General features: G+C 57.4%; 1 protein-coding gene across 2 annotated transcripts; it reads left to right on the top strand.

The window, feature by feature from the left end:
• Positions 1 to 1,566: 1,566 nt before the first annotated feature.
• On the top strand, positions 1,567 to 17,154 carry SLC4A1 (solute carrier family 4 member 1 (Diego blood group)). 2 transcript variants are annotated; one of them, XM_027098928.1, is made up of 20 exons: positions 1,567 to 1,686; positions 5,282 to 5,364; positions 5,471 to 5,558; positions 6,556 to 6,623; positions 7,485 to 7,665; positions 7,774 to 7,909; positions 8,358 to 8,481; positions 8,636 to 8,720; positions 8,871 to 9,067; positions 9,569 to 9,779; positions 10,044 to 10,250; positions 10,426 to 10,574; positions 10,688 to 10,882; positions 11,850 to 12,023; positions 12,468 to 12,557; positions 13,057 to 13,223; positions 13,705 to 13,958; positions 15,003 to 15,172; positions 15,271 to 15,447; positions 16,104 to 17,154. In XM_027098928.1, exons 2-20 carry the CDS (start codon positions 5,350 to 5,352, stop codon positions 16,377 to 16,379), a joined length of 2,964 nt encoding a protein of 987 aa, XP_026954729.1. In that variant the 5' UTR covers positions 1,567 to 1,686; positions 5,282 to 5,349; the 3' UTR covers positions 16,380 to 17,154. The 2 variants fall into 2 exon arrangements, with proteins under 2 accessions (XP_026954729.1, XP_026954730.1); XM_027098929.1 differs by having other exon boundaries at positions 16,142 to 16,340.
• The last annotated feature ends 3,087 nt before the right edge of the window (positions 17,155 to 20,241 follow it).

Genomic DNA, 20,241 nt, shown 5'->3' with positions numbered 1-20,241 from the left:
GGCCAAGGGTGGCAGGAGGGAGCCCAGGGCTTGGCCTCAGGCAGGACACCAGCTGCGGGGAGTCGCCTACCTCTCCACCCTCAGCTTTCTCACCTGTAAGAGGGAAAGAATAGTAAACAGCGCCTTCCTCAGAGGGGCTTGCAGAGCTCAGAGAGATGGTGCATGTAAAGCGCTGGGCACGGCACCGGCACAGAGCCGGTGCCCATTCATTGGTTATTCTTTTTACTGGGAAGCCACTTTACCTCTCTGTCGTGTTAGTTTCCTCCTCTGTAAAATGGGGAGGCTATAAGGATTAAGTGTGACCACCAGGTGAAGCTCCCAGTGCAGAGCCTGGAACAGACCCTCTGCAAACTGGAGGATTCCAGCTCCGGGTCTGAATGGATGGATGACCTTTCTCTCTCTGCCGGGGCTCGGCACGTGCGGGCTTGTGGTGAGCCCCAGGAAACGGTTGTGGAATTACTGGATATGCCACCTCTCGGTCCTTGTCTCTGCGTTTCTATTGTTTGAGTCTGAAGCAGGAAATCCCCAAGCTGGCGGCCGCAGGACCAACAATCTCCCTTTACAGATGAGGTCACGGAAGCCCGGAGAAGGGCAAGCACTTGCCGTGCGTCCCGCAGCCAAGCAGGGTCGGAGCTGGGCTGGGACGGTTTCCTTCCTCCGTGCAGTGTCCACAAAAGCCCCTTTCTGTCCGCTTTCAAACCTCTGTTCACTCGTGCCCATCTGACCTCCTCTTTCAGTCTCTGCCTCTTTTGCAGCCCGAGCCCAGGAACCGGTGACCAGCCCTAGTTCCCGCCAAGAGCAGAGACTGCCCTGCTGGGGGGTGGCGGTAGGAGCTGAGAATGCCGGCTGCTCGGGCCCCGGGGCCTAGGTCGGGCTGCCGACAGAAGAGTCAGTGTGCCCAGACATTGGGGCTTTTTGAGCTCAGAGCTCCGTGTGGGGACGTTGTTTTTGTTGACCTGAGATTGTTTCAGGTTGACTGAAGGGCTGCGTCTTAGCGCCCAGGCGCCAGTTCTTCGGAGCTGGTTGGGGTCTTGAGGAGAGGACGGAGGGGGTGCCCTAGTCTGGGGCAAGAAAGGGCAGTGGCTGCCTGGGTGCCCCCCCTCCGTGAACACTGGTCCCCGAGGGCAAGGCTACAGAGGAAGAGTGAGCGAGTCCCGAGGGACGGCACCAGGACAGGAGGGAGGAGAAAGCAAGCGCCCGTGCACCTTGGGACCTGAGCAGAGGGGCCTGGCCAGAATGAGGAGGGACAGAGGCAGGACAGGGGCATCCAGATGTTGGGACAGACCCACTGGGAGGCTGGGAGCTCCAGGAACCCAGCCATCGAATGTTAGTCCACGAAGGAAGACCCAGGAGACTCGTAGGGGACAGGAGGGCCTTGGGAGGCCTTGGAGGCTGGCCATCCGGGGTTGGGTGGGGTGGGCCAGACTCACAGCTGTCCAGATGTGGGTGAGAGATAACTCTGTTTACTGGGCATCCAGCGGGAGCAGGGCAGGGGGTGGAAGGGGCTCCCAGGGCCCATGGGGCGGGCAGATTAGGAGGCGGGGGCATGAGTCAGGGGTTTGGGAGCTGCCCCAGGGGTGCGGGAGCGAGGACCAAGTGCGGTTAGAGCGGGTGTGAGCTCAGCTGGTCGTAGAGGCCACCGGCGGCTGCAGGAGTTCGCCGAGGGACCTGGAGGCTCGTGAGCAGGTGAGCAGGGCGGGGAGGGGCTGGGGTGATCCTGAGGTGCCTGTCCTGAGGGTTTCTGCAGGTGCCCAACCTGAATCTGTGCCCGTGGGCAAGGATGCTGGACCTGCGAGAGGGGTGCTGGTGGGTGGGATGAGAACGTTACAATGTGTGTCGTTGCCCCTAAGGGCACAGGCCCATTGGCCCCTGCGGCTGGGAAGAGTGGGGCGGCAGGTATTAGGAAGAAAAGGCTGGCACGCGGCAGCGGCAGTGGGTGAGCTGGCTGGGTGAGTGCGTGTGGAGGGGCAAATCTGATTCCCCTCCAGGTGTGGGTTCTTGTCAGGTTCCTATTTACCAGCCCCTGAATCGAACAGGCTTGGGTCTCACCCCTCAGCCTCCTCTTTCCCCCGCGTATGGGCACCCCCAGGCCACCCCGTCTCCCTCCTAAGAGGAGAATTGTCAGCTGACACGGCTTCTCATTTTGAAACACTTCCAGGGAATCTAACCAGGGAGACCTGGCACTGTCCCCATCCTAGGGGGTATTTGGAGGGAAAGGAGGAGTCCCCCACCACCTGAGGATCTCAAAACACTTAGGTTAATTCCATGCGAATTGAAAGAAAATCAGAGGGGGATGAAGATAGCAAGTCTGTACTTGATCCCCAGTAGCAGTGAGAACGATAGCAAACGATAGCTCTTTTGTGCCAGGCATTAGTCTAAGTGTTTTATATACGTGAACTTACTTAACGCTACAACAGGCCTATGAGGTAGATGTCATTATGATTAGCCCCATGTTACAGATGAGAAAACTGAGGCACAGAGAGGTTGAGTCACTTGCCTAAGGTCACACAGTAAGTGGCAGGGCTGGGATTTGAAGCCAGGCAGCTGGATTGCAGGGTCCATGCTCTTAGTCACTGATACTAAACCAGCTAATAGCTATTTTCTCTTCTGGGAGACAACTCAGGGCAATGGTTAGAGGTGTAGCTGAAGTCAGCTAGGGCAGGGTTTAATCCTGCCTCTGCTACCTACCTGCTAGGGCACCGAAGCAGTAAACCTCTCTGAACCTCAGCTTTCTCATCTGTAAAGCGAGGCTAATGACCTTACCCGCCTCACAGAGTGATATGGGGAGAGATAAAACGGCACAGCCGTGTATGGTGTCGGGACGATTACACAAAGTTGGTGCTCTGCCACCAGGGAGCCCTCCCCGCCTTGTGGTCCACGCCGCCCCCACCAGCCTCTTCCAGCTGTGCTCTACTTCCGAGACTCCAGATGCCCTACTCCCCCTTATCTGCCTGGCCCTGGCTGGCGGGCTGGCCAGGTGTTTGGTGCGCTTCATCAGGGTCCAGGCTCTTATCAGTGTCAGCAGAGCAAGGCCTGCAGCTGGGGAGCGGCTGGGCCTGGTGGCGGCTACAATCTGGGTCATGGGTGCACCCTCTGAGGCCCCAGCAGAGCTCGAGACACCTCTGTTCTCCCCTCTCCTCTCTCACTGAAGTCTCAGAACCCCAGCAGGAAGGCGTCCCATTGTACAGACAGGGTGACTGAGCCCTAGAGAGAGGCGGGGAGCTTGACAGTCAGTGGCAGAGAGGCAGCCTGGATGTCTGGGCTCTCAGGCTCCGAAGGGACCCTCTGACCCTCTCCCCTCCCAAATGGGAAACTAAGACCACAGTCCCAGCCCATAGGCCGTGGCGGGGGGGGGGGGGGCGTGGAGTATGTTTAGCACCTCAGGCAACAAGGCCAGAGAAGGGAGAAAGAGAATAAAAATGGGAGAAGAGGAAGGCAGGGGAACCTGAGGAGAAGGGGACACGGAGGGACAGAAGAGGGAGAGAAAAAATGCGCATGACCAGACTCCTCAAAGGGCAAGTCCCCTGCAGTAGGGACACCCCATCCTCAGGCTTTGGAAACTGCCCCCCCAAGGCCATCACTTGCCCTACAACCCCCCAAAGCAGGGACTCCTGCGTTTCTCAGTGTAGGTCAGGGGCTCACTCACGCCCCTCTCTCTATCTCTAAGGACCTCAGGGCCAACCATTCCTCAGAATGGCTCTTTCCGTATATACTCCCTGCCCTGTTCCCTCCCACAGCACCCAGCCCTGTCTCGCATGGTCCTCTCTCTGCATCTTGCCCACCATTCCTGGCACCCGGGCTAGCCCTCCCCACCTCTCAGCCCTTCACATCCCACCGGTGCTTCTGGACCCAGCACCAGTGTCCCCTCCACCAGAGACGCTCTGCCTGCAGCCCCACTGCGAGTCCTACTTCCCCCTGCCACAGGCACCCTCAGCACCCAGCATGGTCTGCTCACTGCTTGTGTTTGTCCGGGGCACGTGTTTTCTCCTGAACGCCTTAGCCTGTCACGTGTTCCCAGCTTGTCTCCCCAGTCAGGGTTGCGAGCTTCTGGAGAGTAGAACAGTGTCTTGTTCATCTCAGCTTCCCAGGCTCCATGCCAGGCACAGAGTGGGCACGTTTGTCAACCTGACCCAAATCCCTGCTGCTACAATGCGCTCTGCTGCCGTGGGTAAGGCGGAGAAGGATGTCCCTGCACACGCAGCCTGGGGCCGCGCCAGGGCACCCCTGTGCTCTCCTTGGGCTGGTCCTCACATTCCTGCAGTGGGCATCCTTCCTCTCCACTAGAGACACAACTGAGAAAACGGAGGCTCAGGGCTCCACTGCCTCCTGGCTGGGTCCTAGTCATCCTGGCTCCCCAGCCCCAGAGCCCCAAGCCTGCAAGGGGGAGCCATTCTTACATTCTTTCAACACATATTTATTGAGTGCCTACTACGTGGCAACCACTCTGCTAGGAGTGGGAGATCCAGTGAGGATTGAGACGCACAGGAGCTTAGCACTCATGTGGCTTCCTTTCTAGAGGCGTCCTCAGACCATATATCCACAAATGAATTAAGAAACCAGAAAATGACAGATTGGATTAGTGACTGTTAGGGTGGTCAGGAAGGGAATCTGAAGAGGCAGCATATGAGCTGAGATGTGGGAAGGGCTGAAGTGTGGGAGTACGGGCATCCAGGATGTGGCCAACTACATGTGCAAAGGCCCTGGGGCAGGAAAGGGCTTGGTAAGGAGGCCAATGGAATAGGTGGTGAGAGAGCAAGAGAGAGGGAGTTCAAGATGGAGTAGGGGAGAGAAGCAAGGCCATATCATCCAGGACTTGTGAGCCACTCCTAAGGATACTGCAGCCCCATGCCCAGGAGGAGGCAGCCATTTCTGGGAGAAGAGGGTATTCTGTGGAGACTCTCAGCTGAGCTCCCTGAAGGAGGGACACTTCATGTTCCTGGAGTTGGTGATTCCTGGGGATGGGCAGAAAAGGAAGCCAGGTGAGGACTGGTGGATGGAGGAAGGAGTCGGATTGGAAGAACACCCCCCCTCCCATCCTCCCAAACATCCTTAGGTTGTTGCCAGCTAAGTTTCATCTTCCCTGCTCTGCCCTGTCTCTCCGGCCCCTGCGCACCTGCCCTCAGACCTACAAATCCAACCGCCTACTCACACTTCTTTCCTCTGACCCCATTGTCTCCCAACACCTGGGATCCCCCTTCACTCAAATACAGCCCCCTGTGGGGACGAATGGGAGACCCCAGGCTGCCCTGTGCCTCACTCAGCCTGTGCCTTTCCCCTGCAGGGACCTGCAGTGTGGGTTATGCTGGGGGCTCAGATCACTGCAGACAATTGAACAATCAGGACAGCGCCATGGGGGATTCACAGGTGAGTCTTGGGTGGCATCTGCAGGGCTCCTAACCCTGGACTCCTACCTTCACGGTGGTTTGTGGAGCCCCCTCCACAGCTCAACCCTGATGGCAACTTCTCACAGGAGAATGAAGATAAGCTGGAAGAGTTTCTAGAGCAGAAGGAATATGAAGACCCTGGATTCCCCACACTCCAGGTGGAGGAAGCAGAAGGTGAGCCCCATCTCCCTCTCTCCTGCTGGGATGAGCTGCTGAGCCCCATTAGACAGAGGTGGGGAACTTGTCCTCCCCTTCTCCCCGCTCCCCACCGGCCTAGCCCCAGGGCCAGTTCTCCCACAATCCTGGCTGATTGAAGGATAAACAGAGTTTTGTTTGAAATGATCACAGGAGGTGACTGGGGGTGGGTGCTGGAGGCAGGACCAGTCACCCATCACTGTGCCCCTTAGATTTTGTAAGAGGGCAGCCAGGCCTGTCGGGGACGAGGGCATGAGCCCACATGCCACCCGTGCCTATCCAATGCCGGCTTCCAGGCCAGGCACTGGGCCTGTTCTGGGAACATTGTTCTGTTTGGGGATCCAGGAGTCCTGAGAAATGGGGGGGCCGTAGAGACCCTCAGGGCGGAGAAACATCAGGAAACCTTCCTGGGCCTCTGCCCAAGGTCTCGGTTGGGGAGCCCCGGGAAGGGACCTGTTTACTGTCAACAGGACTTAAGTGCTAGCAATTGGTATTGGAGATAAGAGGCCCCTCTGGGAAATGAGGGCTGGGGGTGTAGGGGCCAATAATATAAGGGCAGACCCCACGGGGCACCCAAGCTCCACTTGGAGGCAGCGAGAAGCTACTGGCTGGTGGGATCGTTGAGGCAGGTGGGAAGAAAGAAGGGAATCTGGCCCCAGAAGGTAGCAGGAGAGGGAAGAGAATTGCCACTCAGGACTCCCCAATCCCCTTGGAGATGACCCTCCTCGTCACCACTGAGGATGAGCCCCAGGGGTCCTCCACAGCGCTCAGATGGGGGGTGACAGTGCCAGGCTGGGCGGCCAAGAACACACGTGGGGGGCCACAGCCCACTGAGCAGCACGGGCAGGGTCCCAGCCAGGGGCAAGGGGAGGGAGAGCGGCATCATCCCTGTGGTGTCCGAGGCTCATGCTGGTGGTGCAGGGAAGTCTTGCGGGAATTGTCTGCGGCCAGCGCTAACCGGCTTCTTGACTTTCAGCTCAGCTCACCGAACCGACAGCCACAGACTACCACACCGCGTCGCACCGCCCCCCAGACGTCCTCGAGGTGAGCACCCCAGCCTCCCCCGATTCTCTTTCCTGTGCTGCCCTTGGGATCCATCATTCTACCAGGGGAGGAGAGGAGCAGAGGGATAGCTACAGTTTCAGGATGGGGGGGACCCCACAAACAGGGAGAGAAGGAATGGGCCTCCTGGGAAATAGGTAAAGGACATCTGCCAGAGAGGGGGGAGACCCGGGGCCCCCTTCCACTGATGGGGGAGCTCCCTGGACAGAGATAAATGGACAGCTGGAGGTCTGAGCCACCAGGTCCGCTGGCCCTGGCTGGGCTGTCAGTTACTCCCCGGGGAAGCACAGAATTAAATACACGCTCTCCTCAGCCCAGTCCCCCACGGCCCCCCACGTCCTTGCTGGACTCCAGACGGTCTAGCTGGTTAGAAAATCGGGTCTGCCCTCAGCTAAGCCCCTGGGACTGGCCATCTGGCCCCAAGGAACCCCAAGGGCATGCTGAGCCCACACGACAATCTTGGAGGCAGGAGGCTGACCCAGTGACCCCAAAGGCTTCCCTCTTCTTTCCTCTCCTGCCCCCTCTAGCAGCCCTTTTGCCCCAGAGTTTGTTCAAATGCCTCTGAAATGGGGTGAGGGGCCTGGTCAGGAGGTTGGGGAACAGAGCCAGAGGTGGGGGACCCCCAGTTATCTCCTCACAGGTCACACCTCACTCTACACCCTGAGGATGGAGCTCCTGACGGTGCCTTTTGAGCTCAGGCTCTGCCCTCAGAGCTCCAGGGCCCCTGGGCCTCTGATGGACATCTCTCAGAGCCTGCTGAGTGCCCACGGTGCCCTGGGCTTCCAGCCTCCCCACAGCCCTGCCCGGGGCCCGAGGGACTAATGCAGGCCTGTGGGGCTGCAGGTCGTCGTGGAGCTGCGGGAACTGGTGATGGATGAAAAGAACCAGGAGCTACAATGGATGGAGACAGCGCGCTGGGTGCGGCTAGAGGAGAACCTGGGGAAGGACGGGGTATGGGGCCGCCCACACCTGTCTTACCTCACCTTCTGGAGCCTCTTGGAGCTGCAGAAAGCCTTTGCCAAGGGTGAGTGAGCCCCTCTGTGCCCCGCTGCGCGTGGCCCCTGCATGTGAAGTTGCTAGGGAGGAGGAGGGCCAGGGCCAGCCAGCCCGTTCACCCCTCCCCTGCCTGCAGGTACTGTCCTCCTGGACCTGCCAGAGAAATCCCTGGCCGGGGTGGCCAGCCAGCTGCTGGACAGGTTTATCTTCGAGGGGCAGATCCAGCCTCAGGACCGAGAAAATCTGTTCCGGGTCCTGCTGCTCAAACACAGGTGCCCCTGTCTGCCAGGCCCTGGATTCCACACCCACAGGGCCCATCTCCCCGGCCCGCCTGCCCCAAGCTCTCCCTGGGGGTCCAGATGGCCCCTCCCGACCAGGCTGGGCCCCACTTTTCTTCCACAATGTCTCCTGCTTCCGGCACCTCTCGAGCGGTAACCATGTCTCCACGCTCAGGGTTGGGGGCCGCTGGTCCCCAGGAGGGCGGGCTCTCAAGGTCCCTCTCTCCATCCATTCTTCTGGCTCCACCTAGTCGTTCCAGACAGAGCCCACCCGCTTCCATCCACAGTGTCCTTCAGAGGAGGCTGATTCTCCTTCCGCCCTGGGCCTCTCTAGTCTGGTCACTGGCAAGTCCCATGTCCCTCCCACCACGGGTCTCCACTCTGCTGACAGCCCAGGCGGAGCGGCCTACTCAGCCCATGTCCCCTGTGTGTCGTCCTGCAGCCACGCCAGAGACGTGGAGGCCCTGGGGAGTGTGAAGCCTGCAGTCCTGACACGTTCTGGGGACCCTTCACAGCCTCTGCTCCCACAGCATCCCTCGCTGGAGACAGAGCTCTTCTGTGAACAGGTGAGGCTGTACCAGGGGTGTGTGAGGAGAGCCGGAAAGCTCCCAACCTGAACATGGTTCGGAATGAGAGTGGGTAGGGCAGACGGGGTGGGCTGCTCCAGTGTCCAGGGTCCAGAGTGGCCGGAGGACTCCCCCACCACCCTCCTTCCAACAGGGAGAGGGGAGCGCGGAAGGGCACTCGTCATCTGGAATGCTGGGAAGGAGTCCCCAGGACCGGGAGGCCACCCTGGTGCTGGTGGGTAAGTGGGCAGAGCGTCCGTCCCTCACCCCTTCCTGTCCCCTGCTCCTGCCTCCTGCCCTGGCCCAGCCTGCCTCTCCCTAAGCCTGCACCCCAGCAGCGTGCCCCCCTTGGCCTGGCCCGACCACCTCACTTCGTCTGTCCCCAACAGGCTGTGCCAGGTTCCTGGAGCGGCCAGTGCTGGGCTTTGTGCGACTAAAGGAGCCCATGGAGACGGAGCAGAAGCCACAGGAGCCAGAGGGGCCGGCAGTCCCTGTGCGCTTCCTCATCGTGTTGCTGGGACCTGAGGCCCCCAACATCGACTACACCCAGCTGGGCCGGGCTGCTGCCGCCCTCATGTCAGAGAGGGTGAGGAGGGGCCGGCGAGGGCTGGGGGAGCCCAGGGGGCTGGGTGGCAGCTGAGGCCTCGTCCCCAGCCCCGGTTACTTTAACTTCACTAGTTTGGCCCATTCAGTCTGATCTAGCTGCTTCCGTCCTGTCTGGCCAGGGGGAGTCCAGGCCTGTGTAGTCTGGCCTAACCCTGCCTGATCAGGCCTGGTCTAGTCTGGCCCACTCTGCCCCGGTTCTGTCTGGTTAGGTCTGGCCTGGTCCAGCCTGATCTGCTCTCGTTCCATCTGGTCTGCTATGAGCCACCTGGTTCGCTTTAGTTCTTTCTGCTTTTCCGACTCAGGGCCCTGCCTGCCTCCCCAAAGCCCTTTCAGAGCAGAAGGTGGAAGGCCAGAGGGGAAGGAAAAGCAGTTCCCAGCAAGCAGGGGCTGGGGGAGAGGGGCCCCTAGGCCCTGGCTCTGGCCTCTTGGATCCTTTTGTTGAGCAGGTCCTTGTGGCTCTGACCTTCCTTCCTGCTCCCAGGTGTTCCGCACTGATGCATACTTGGCCCAGAACAAGGAGATGCTGGTGCATTCCCTAGAGGGCTTCCTAGACTGCAGTCTGGTGCTGCCGCCCACGGACGCGCCCTCTGAGGATGCCCTGCTCAGTCTGGTGCCCGTGCAGAAGGAGCTGCTGAAAAGACGCTACCTGCCCAGCTCAGCCAAGCCAGAGCCCAGCTTCCTCAAGGGCCTAGGTACCTGCCCTGCCCAGCCCTGGGCACCTGCCCTGCCCAGCCCTGGGCTTGCTGAGCCCCCAGACCTCCAGACAGCCCAGCACAGCCCTGTGAGCCCCTACCGCCCCTCTTCCCATTAAACCTCCCATGTCCCCTCTCCCTGTCCTCATGCCTCCCAGCCTCCTGGACCCCCCCATTCCCATCAGACAATCCCCTTCTCGATTCCCTTTTCCCCACACTTCCCCCTTCCACCCCCCGTGACCGTGGTCCTGCCCTTCACTACAGATTTGAATGGGGGTCTGGAGGACACCCAGGATGACCCTCTGCAGCGGACAGGCAGGCTCTTCGGGGGACTGGTACGGGACATCCGGCGCCGCTACCCCCGCTACTTGAGTGACATCACAGACGCATTGAACCCCCAGGTCCTGTCTGCCATCATCTTCATCTACTTTGCCGCCCTGTCACCTGCCATCACCTTCGGTGGCCTCCTGGGTCAGTGCCTCTGTGTGTCCCACTAACCCTCACCTCCGACCCTCTGGCCTCAGTATCAGCCCTGACTTTGCCCCGATCTGACACTCTGGACCCCCACATCATCTTGTCCATGAGATGCTCTATCGGCCTCTGGAAATGACCTTGACCTTGACTGCACTGTCACTTCCATCCACAGGAGAAAAGACCCATAACCTGATGGGTGTGTCGGAACTGCTTATCTCCACCGCGGCGCAGGGCATCCTCTTCTCCCTGCTGGGGGCTCAGCCCCTGCTCGTGGTGGGCTTCTCAGGACCCCTGCTCGTGTTTGAGGAAGCCTTCTTCTCGGTAGCTCTGTTCTGGCCCCACTGTCACCCTGTAACTGGCCCCTGGCCCAAGCTGCTTCATGCACGGGGCCTGGGCCCATTTACCTGACCCCAGCTCCCTCTGACACCCTACAGTTCTGCAAGAGTAACGGCCTGGAGTACATCGTGGGCCGCGTGTGGATTGGCTTCTGGCTCGTCCTGCTGGTCGTGCTGGTGGTGGCCTTCGAGGGCAGCTTCCTGGTCCGCTTCATCTCCCGCTACACCCAGGAGATCTTCTCCTTCCTCATCTCCCTCATCTTCATCTATGAGACCTTCTCCAAGCTGGTCACGGTGAGGGCCATGCATGTGTGCGTGCATGTGTGTGCGCGTGCATCCGTGTGTGTGTGTGACTGTGCACAAGCGTGTGACTGTCATTGCACATGCGTCTGTATGGCATTTATGTGGCCGTGTTTTCACGGTATGTGACTGTGACCACATACATGTGGATGCCTGCTGTCTGTGGGCCGGTATTCTCACCACGGCTGTGCGGAGTGACGGTGCATGAGAGCTCCCCTCTGCCTGCACAGGCCCATGTGTATAACCACATGCAGTAACCAGTGGGCACGTGTGAGACTGAATGTGGGAAACTGCAGGCGTGGCGGGGTAGCAGGGGTCCTGGAGACTCTGAAGTCCCCCACTCCTTCTCCTGCAGTTGCCCTGAGGAACTGCAGGGCCTGCAGAGGGCAGGCCCCGCCTCCTCAGCTCTGTCACCTTAAACCACGCCTGCCTCTGTGTCTGCATTTTACATGGAGGAAGGGTGGACCCTGTCCATCTACCCGATCCTGTTGGTCGGTGGGTCCTTCTCTGCTTTCCAAGTGTCTGGAGCCTAAGTCTTTTTAGGACCCTCCTTGGCACTTGTTTCCTGCCCTCCAGCCTTCTCATGGCTCCCAGGCCCTAGATGCTCGTGTGCGCGCGCGCGCACACACACACACACACACACACACACACACACACACTTTCATTTCCTCCATGGCCTGCCCCGCCCAAGCCTAGCCTGGTCCTCAGTCCTGAAAACCAAGCTGTGGAATCCCATTGCCTCTCTGTTACTGTGTCAGTTGAGGAAGAAGAGAGGTAGAGGGATGATGCACAGACAGATGGATGGATGAATGGTTGATGAAGAGAGAGAGAGATGCTGAATAGAGAGATGGATGATGGATGGGTGGACGATGGATAGACAGATGATACATGATGCGTGTCTCATGATGGCTGGAGGATGGATGGATGGGAGGAAAGAGGATGCCTTGGTTTTCTGTTGCAGATCTTCCAGGACCACCCACTGCTGGAGAACTATGACCACAATGTGACAAGAATACCCAAACCTCAGGCGCCCCTGCCCAACACAGCCCTCCTCTCTCTTGTGCTCATGGCTGGCACCTTCTTGTTTGCCATGACGCTGCGCAAGTTCAAGAACAGCTCCTACTTCCCTGGCAAGGTCAGCACATCCCCCCACCTGTCCTTGCCTACACTGCCCTGTCCCAGTCTACAGCTCTCCCCTCAGCTTTCCCAGTGCCATTCGTTCCCCTTCTTACCCTAGATTCCCATTTCCAATTCCAAGCCGCCCTCCCCCCTCATCATGCAGGATTTTACTCTTGAGACAAGCGCATCTCGCTTTCTCGGCACGTCCAGGCTGAGAACCCAGTGGGGAACCAAGGACAGTTCTTGGAAGGGAGTGGAGAAGCTGTGGGGCCGGGGGTGGGGCTGGGCCAGGTGAACAAGAAAGGAGGCAGGTATGTTGAGAAGCAGGACAGGGCATTAGATGTTCCCCCTGGGGAGAGTGGGACCCCCTGGTGAAGACGGGGCAGGAGTGGGGGCAAGTGGCAGGTGAGAGGTGGGAAGCAACTGGGCACTGACCATTGGTCCCTTCACCTGCCCTCAGCTGCGACGAGTCATTGGGGACTTTGGGGTTCCCATCTCTATCCTGATCATGGTCATGGTGGATGCCTTCATCCAGGACACCTACACCCAGGTGACCCTCTCCCCCACCCTTATTTCATTCCCCCAGCATGCACCCTCCCCCAAACTGCCTTCCCAAACCTGAAGCCAGCTAGAACTACCCCTTCCCCAGTCCTGTCTCTCCAAGCAGCCCCATGTTCTTCCCACAGCCCTTCAGGACACCTCTGGCTGAAGAAAGGGCCTGGGTCAGTTTGCCCCCTTTTTCTCCTTAATCCAGAGCAGTAGGAAAGAATCCGCTTTGAAGCCAGGTTGATCTGAGTATGAATCTCAGTTTTGCTACCAAATAGCTGTGCAATGCAGAGCCAGCTACATAACTTCTCTGATCCCGTTTCCTCATCTATAAAGTAGGGAATGAGAAAATGTATGTAAAGGGCTTCAGTGCAGTGACTGAGTACAAAGTAGATGCTCAATATAAGTAAGTTCCCAAGGGCCCAGGCCCCTGGTTCTCCCTGTCCCCACCCTTCCCCAGCCCCCTGCCCCCAGGTGTTCTCACCAGCATCCCCCTCCCACAGAAACTCAGTGTACCTAAAGGGCTCACCGTGTCCAACACCTCGGCCCGAGGCTGGCTCATCCACCCGCTGGGCTTATATAAGCCATTTCCCATCTGGATGATGTTTGCCTCCGCCCTGCCTGCCCTGCTGGTCTTCATCCTCATCTTCCTTGAGTCCCAGATCACCACGTAAGAGCCAGGGTGGGACTGGGCCTGGGAGGGTCCGAGGCAGAGAAAGGGACAGGCTCCAGGCAGGCAGGACACCAGCGACTGAATGCTAGTAGGAAGGATGGACGGACAGGAGGTCCAGGTTTTGTGGGACATGACGTGGTACTATTTAGGGAGCCCTTTTTAATAAAAAGAATATAAAAGTAGGCGCTAGATCTTGGAAAGGGCCTGTGCCCGTGAGGTTCCCTGAAGCGTATGTTTCTTTAGCTTCAGCGTAGATCGGCCGGTGGGTGTTCTAGGTGATGATGAAAACACTTCTGCTCTTAGAGTCTCGATTTCTCAAGATGGTGCAGGAGGGAGGGGAGAAAGGAACTCTAAGGGAGACGGGCAAAGAAGGATAAACTAAAGTACAGAGGGACCCAAGTCTAGGGGAGGAAAGAGAGGGTGAAGGGGGTTGGGGTGAAGGAGAGCCCCGCTTACTCCTGACCTTCCACACCCCCAGGTTGATCATCAGCAAACCGGAGCGCAAGGTGGCCAAGGGCTCTGGCTTCCACCTGGACCTGCTGCTGGTCATGGGCATGGGCGGGGTGGCCACCCTCTTTGGGATGCCCTGGCTCAGTGCCACCACTGTGCGTTCTGTCACCCACGCCAACGCCCTTACGGTCATGGGCAAGCCCAGCACCCCAGGGGCTGCAGCCCAGATTCAGGAAGTCAAGGAACAGCGCATCAGCGGGCTCCTGGTCTCTGTGCTCGTGGGTGAGTGAGGATTGGCCACACTTTCCAGCACCCTCAGCCCCTGCCCCTTAGGATCCAGCGCCCCTCCAGCCCTGACCACCCTGCAGCCAGGTCTCCCCAGACACCCACTGCCCACATCTCCCCAGTGTCAGTTATTCACATGAAGGAATTCTGTAGGAAATACCCGAGGCACTGAAATGGGATCTGAGGGGGATGGGGAGGGCACTCCATTACTGGAAGCTTCTCTAGACAAGACCCTGTACTCTGAGCTTCTCCAACAGTTCAGTGAACTGTGGGCTCCAGCCCTGCCCCGCTGCTGACTAGGTATCCCACCCTGTCTCTGGACCTCAAGTTTCCCTCTCTGCACCATTACAGGGTTCATTAGATGCTGAGCTCTCTCTAGCTCAGTTGCTCTGTGACTCATACAAAGGGCAGTGCTCCTAGGTGGGGGTGTGAGGTGAAGACAGAGGGTCACTGATCTGAGTTCCAGAGCAGCTGAGAGTCCAGCTGGGCTTGGTGTGGGCAGCGCCACGGGATGCAGAGGCCAGGGAAGTTTCCTAAAGGAGGCGAAGCTGATGCTAGCTGGAGGAGGGCTGGGATTTGGGTAGGTGGAGGGTGATGGAGGCATTCTGGACCGGGGTAAGAGGAAAGGTGGGCTTCTCTGCCCTCTGTGACTCCCTAGGTTAAAGGAGTAGGCTTTGAAGTCAGGCAGGCAAGCGTCTGACTCCCTGCTCTGCCACTTACTAGCTGTGTGGCCTTAGGTTAGTTGCTTCACCTCTCTGAGTCTGCTTCCTCATCTGCAAAATGGAGGTAATATCTATTAAGAGGATCCAGGGAATTCCCTGGTGGTCCAGTGGTTAGACTTGGTGCTTGCACTGCTGTGGGCCCGGGCTCCATCCCTGGTTGGGGAAATAAGATCCCAGAAGGTTCCTGGCGCGGCCAGAAAAAAAAAAAGAGGATCCACAAAAAGGGTTCCATATAGTCCCTGTGACATCATTCCCCAGCCTCTGCTTGTGCCGATCCTCTGGGGCAGCTGGGGCTAAGACTGCGTGGATCTCCCCACAGGCCTGTCCATCCTCATGGGGCCCATCCTGTCCCACATCCCCTTGGCTGTGCTCTTTGGCATTTTCCTCTACATGGGGGTCACATCCCTCAGTGGCATCCAGCTTTTTGACCGCATCTTGCTTCTGTTCAAGCCGCGCAAGTACCACCCGGATGTGCCCTACGCCAAGCGGGTACGGGGCCCTCCCGGCTGCCCAGGTCAGGGGCGGGGGGTGGGTGGGGGGCCGGGTGCCTGGGCAGGGCAGGCCATGACCCCAGCCTCCGCCCGCAGGTGAGAACCTGGCGAATGCACTTGTTCACGGGCACTCAGATCATCTGCCTGGTAGTGCTGTGGGTGGTGAGAAGCATCAAAGCCATCTCGCTGGCCCTGCCATTCATCCTCATCCTCACGGTGCCCCTACGCCACTTCCTGCTGCCACTCATCTTCCAGAACCTGGAGCTCCAGTGTGTGAGTTGCTTCTCCCACCACCCAGCCCGCGCCCCTCCCCCCCATTTCCTATGGCCAGAGGGCACAACTCCAGAGCAGAGGGCAGCAAGGGGACATCAGTGGGGCTCAGCAAATGTGAGAAGTGTGTCTGGGAACTAAGGAAGGCAGAAGAGCATCGTGATTAAGGTCTAGGTTGGGGCCTGCGTCCAAATCCCAGCACTGCCACATCCCAGTGTGTGACCTGGAGCTAGCGGCCCCGTTTCTCTGTACCTCAGGTTTCCTCACCTGTAAAGAGAGGAATAATGACAGGGCTGGTGAGAGGACTGAGAGGCTCACGAGATGTGTTCCACTTGGGTGGTCCCCACCACTGAGCGGCTAGTCCTGTGGTCTTATAAACCATCCGGAGAGTGGCTCTTCCAGTAGAATTCTTCCACGATGTGACACAGGTCACTGTGGCGCTGCCCCGGTGAAGGGGTCTCCTGCCTGCCCTCTGGAGGCCCTCCCCTACCAGGGCACCAGATTCCTGGAGGCTCCCCACCCTGAGGAAACCTCTCATCTAGACCAACCCTAGGAGATGCAGGGACAGGACAAGACTTGTCCAAGGTTCAAAGAGAGACAGGCTCTCCTGACCCCAGAGGTGCCTCCGCGCTGGGGGGAGGGCTCACCTGGGCCCTCAGCCGCTCACCCTATGTCCTTCCTGCCCCCCCCCCGCCAGCTGGATGCTGACAATGTCAAGCCGAACTTCGATGAGGAGAACGGTCAGGATGAATATGATGAGGTGGCCATGCCTGTGTGAGGGGAGGGCCCAGGCCCCAGAGCCCTCTCCATCGTTCCACTTCCCCACTCTCCCAGGAAAAGCAGAAGTTCATGGGCACCCTATGGACTCCCAGGTCCCTCCTGGGGCAGCAGTCGAGGCCCTGGGGCCACGGGTGGGGGAAGGAAAGGGTGTCTAGGAAACCTTGTATGAAGGGTAGACTGGCTTTTCTGGATAGAAAAGGCCAGTGGGGCCCACAGTAGGGGGATTCGCTGTGCAGTCCCTCCTGTGGCCACACTGCCACCTGGGAGTCCCACCCTGGAAGACTTAGATTCAAGCCCTACCTCCTCATGACACAGACACGGGAAGTAAAGAGGATGGGAGTTGGGTGGGGGGGATTCAAATTCCTGCTTTCTGTGTGACCTTGGGCAAGTCCCTGGATCTCTCCAGCCTCTGCTTCCTCATCTGTAAAATGGGTATATTGATAATCACACCCACATTACAGGATGGTTTCTGAGGACCAAAGATAAATGTGAAAAAAGGGCTTCGTAAAATCTGAAAGGACTATTACCCAGTAGTCATCCTTCTTCAAGCCTGCCCAGAGTCACAGAGCTCCTGAGCCACACAGCCGGGATTTGACCTCTGAGGCCAGAGTCTACTTCAGTCACCCACCTTTCCATGATGCCCCTGCTGGCCCCTCTCTTCCCCCTCTCTGCTCCCACTGGGGACCCTCTTCTCTGGGGCGGAGGAAGGTGTCCTGGTGAGGGTAAGGTGCAGGTAAGGACAAAATCAGGGCTGGGACTCAGGACTCCTAAGTGCTGCTCCCTCCCCCACGCTCTCATTCATTCACTCATCCATTCCTTCCACAAACATTTATCTAAGGCCCTGGGCCCCGTGGACACAGAGGTGACCGAGACAAGCCGTTGCCTTGGGGTTGGGAGTGGGGGGCAGTGTACAGTCCGTTCTTCATTTGGATGGGGGTGGGGGAGGGTGGGAAGATAGGGAGGAGATGGGGAGGGGGAGGGAGGGAGGTTTGTAATTTATACCTTGTGTATCCTCAGAGCTTTCATTGTCCTTGAGCTACACGCAGGCACACTTGCGCACGCGAGCCCCAATTAGAGACACACTGTCCTCAGCTCCACTTGAACCAAATCTTGGGGAGAACCCAGATTCGACCAATTGGGGTAGGAGACAGTGGGAGCTGCAGAATATGGGCAAAATCTATTTTTTTACAAAAGAAAAATATAAAAAGAGTTGAAAGAACTGGAAGTGGTGAGAGATGGTTGAAACTGAGAATCAGGGTGTGACAGAAAAAAAGGAGGCTGAGAGAGGGCTCTCAGGTTCCTCCTGAAGGCTCACAGCTGCCTCCCACCACTTCACTGTTCTATGCCTCAGTTTCCTCATCTGTGAAATGGGGACGATAATGGTACCTACTTCGTAGGTTTGTTGTAAGGATTAAAGGAGACGTTGCCTATAAAGTGATTGCTTAGCACAGCGCCTGGCCTCAGACCCCATCAGAAGAGTTAGCTGCTGGTATTGTTATTCTGACTGGGATGCCCCTGCCCCTTCCTACCCTCTGCTCCTTGAACACTGCCAAGTGGAAAAAGTCACTCACCCTGCTAGCACCCTTCCCCTTGATGTTTGGGAATAGGTTTTACTAATAAATGCATCTGTGGTGGAGTGAGTGCCATGCTGGAATTCCCTTCCCAGGGTCGGGGGTCCAAGGGGTCTGGGCTGGACCAGGTGGAGAAGGAAGGTATGGTGTGGAGCTGGTGTAGGGCTGTGGCCCTAGGGGGCAGGAAGGGCCAGGCTGGGGGAGGGGTGTGGCACTAGAGTTGGGGGAGAGGCAGGGCTGGTGGCCCAGAGCCCTAGGGTGGAGAGGGCCAGCACCCAGTGAGGGGGTGGGAGAGCAAGGGAAGACAAGTTTATGCCCCGGACATCCCTCCTCTCCAAAATAAGCATGGAGGTGGGGAGAGGGGCGCCCCCTGCCCCTTGCACAGTGAACCCCACATCCCTTAGGACCAGTTGGCCCCTTAGCCTGGACACATCAGGCTGGGCAGCACCGCTAACAGAAATTGTCAGAGAGAAAATGCGATTTGCCATCGGTCACACAGGAACAGCATCTCTTGACCAGCTTTCCACCAGCCTCCACTGTGATGCCCTTGGAGGCCCTGCCCCCCACTCCCACTCCCAGCCACTTCCAGCAACTCTAGGGGACTGCTGGGCCAGGTGTCACCCACCCCTGGTGAGGAAGGTGTCAGGACATCACCCCTCACCACCCCAACCCTCCAAAGAGAGGTCAGTGCAGGGTTGGGCCGCCTGGCTTCCTTCCCTGGATCTATATTTACATGCTGCCTATCCCCAGCTGACCCCTCCCAGGCTGGCCAGGGCGGCCGCCAAAGGGCCAGAGAGCTACTGTGGCCCCAGGATAGTAGTCTCAGCCAGTCACCTCCCACACACGGCAGCTTCATGTCCCACAGAGCTGTCCCAGTCCCCAGGGCTTGACAGAGGGACACCCTAAGTCAGCAGGGAAGGCATTAAGGAAACGTGAAGACCGCAAAAAATCAGTCGGGATCCAGCTTCCTGCCTGGCCCGAGACCTTACTCTCCCGACATTTCCTGCCCCCTCTCCTCGCAGATGCCCTGCCCCCCACGTCCACATTTCCTCTCAGGAAAACTACCTCAACGTGAATTAGCTGCCGTGAGGAACACCCTTTTGTGTGAACGCAGAGTAACCTAAGCCTAACCCACTCCCGGCAAGGGAATAACTCAACAGAGTTGAAAATCTCTGTACCTGAAACTATTCTTTGCAGGACTGTCTATGAAAGTGAAAAGCTAGAAAGAGTCCAAATACTCAGCAATAGGAGAGCTGTTAGTAAATTACAGTGAATTACCCGACATCAATATAATGGACCCTTAGGCAGGCCCTAAAAACAACTATGATGATGAAGAAGTGATTGGATCCGCTTGGTGCAATCACGTGATCCTGGGCATCTGAGGCCGAGATATTTGAAATTCCAGCTAAGAACCACATTCCTGAGCTCAGTTTTCTGCATCTGTAAAATGGAGGTCAGGACACGGTACTTACCTCATAATGTTACTGAGCGGATGAATTGAGATCACACACCAGTGGGTCCTAGCCCAGTGCTGGCACTGAGTACGCAAAAGTGCATTCCTAGGATTTCCCTCGTGGCGCAGTGGTTAAGAATCCGCCTGGCAATGCAGGGAACACGGGTTTGATCCCTGGTCCGGGAAGGTCCCACATGCCGCAGAGCAACTAAGCCCGTGTGCCACAACTACTGAGCCTGCGTGTCACAACTACTGAAGCCTGCATGCCTAGAGCCCGTGCTCCGCAACAGGAGAAGCCACCACAATGAGAAGCCTGGGCATCACAGTGAAGAGTAGCCCCTGCTTGCCACAACTAGAAAAAGAAAGACTTTGCGCAGCAACGGGACCCAACACAGCCCCCCAAAAAACTTAAAAATAAATAAATAAATTAATTAATTAAAAAAGAAAAAGTGCATTCCTATTCCTAAGGGAAGCACGCAGTGATGTGACTGTCATGGTGACAGCCTTGTGGAAAAGTATGGTGGGCACAGGAATGAAGGTTAGAGGCTTAGATGGAAAAAATTAAAATGTCACGGTGGTAGAGGTATAGGGGATATCAATTTCTTTCCTCCTTCTTTTGGACTTTAGGTGCAAAGGGTTAAGTTAATCATCCTCCTCAGTCCAGAGTGGATTTTCGTTGACCGTTCTTATTTCCTTCCTTCTGTCCTTCCTTCCCCTTTGTCCTCATTTTCTATTCCCTCCTATTTTCTTTCCCCTCCATAGGTGGTCACTCTCACATGTTTAATGTGTATCTTTTTGTGTGAACATAGTCTTGAAAATATGTATCATTGATATTGTTTTAAGTTTTATTATGAATTTTAATACATACACAAAAGTAGAGACAATAGTACAACAAACCACCATATACTCATCTCCCAGATGCAGAAATTATCAAGATTTTGCCTTAAAATCTTGCTTAAATCTTTGCCTAAAATACACTTTCTCTTTTTTCCC

This window comes from Aethalodelphis obliquidens, unplaced genomic scaffold (genome assembly GCF_003676395.1).
Source record: "Aethalodelphis obliquidens isolate GAN/ISIS:26980383/991018 unplaced genomic scaffold, ASM367639v1 scaffold126, whole genome shotgun sequence".
Classification (NCBI taxonomy): Eukaryota; Metazoa; Chordata; class Mammalia; order Artiodactyla; family Delphinidae; genus Aethalodelphis; species Aethalodelphis obliquidens.
Note: the sequence above shows the minus strand (reverse complement) of the source record. Positions and strands in the feature narration are given on the sequence as shown.

Bases quoted from the DNA above. Each gene is read 5' to 3' on its own strand.
- SLC4A1 (XM_027098928.1), top strand. The intron at 6,624-7,484 runs GTGAGCACCCCA...GTGGGGCTGCAG, and splicing joins GCCCCCCAGACGTCCTCGAG to GTCGTCGTGGAGCTGCGGGA. The intron at 15,173-15,270 runs GTACGGGGCCCT...CTCCGCCCGCAG, and splicing joins ATGTGCCCTACGCCAAGCGG to GTGAGAACCTGGCGAATGCA.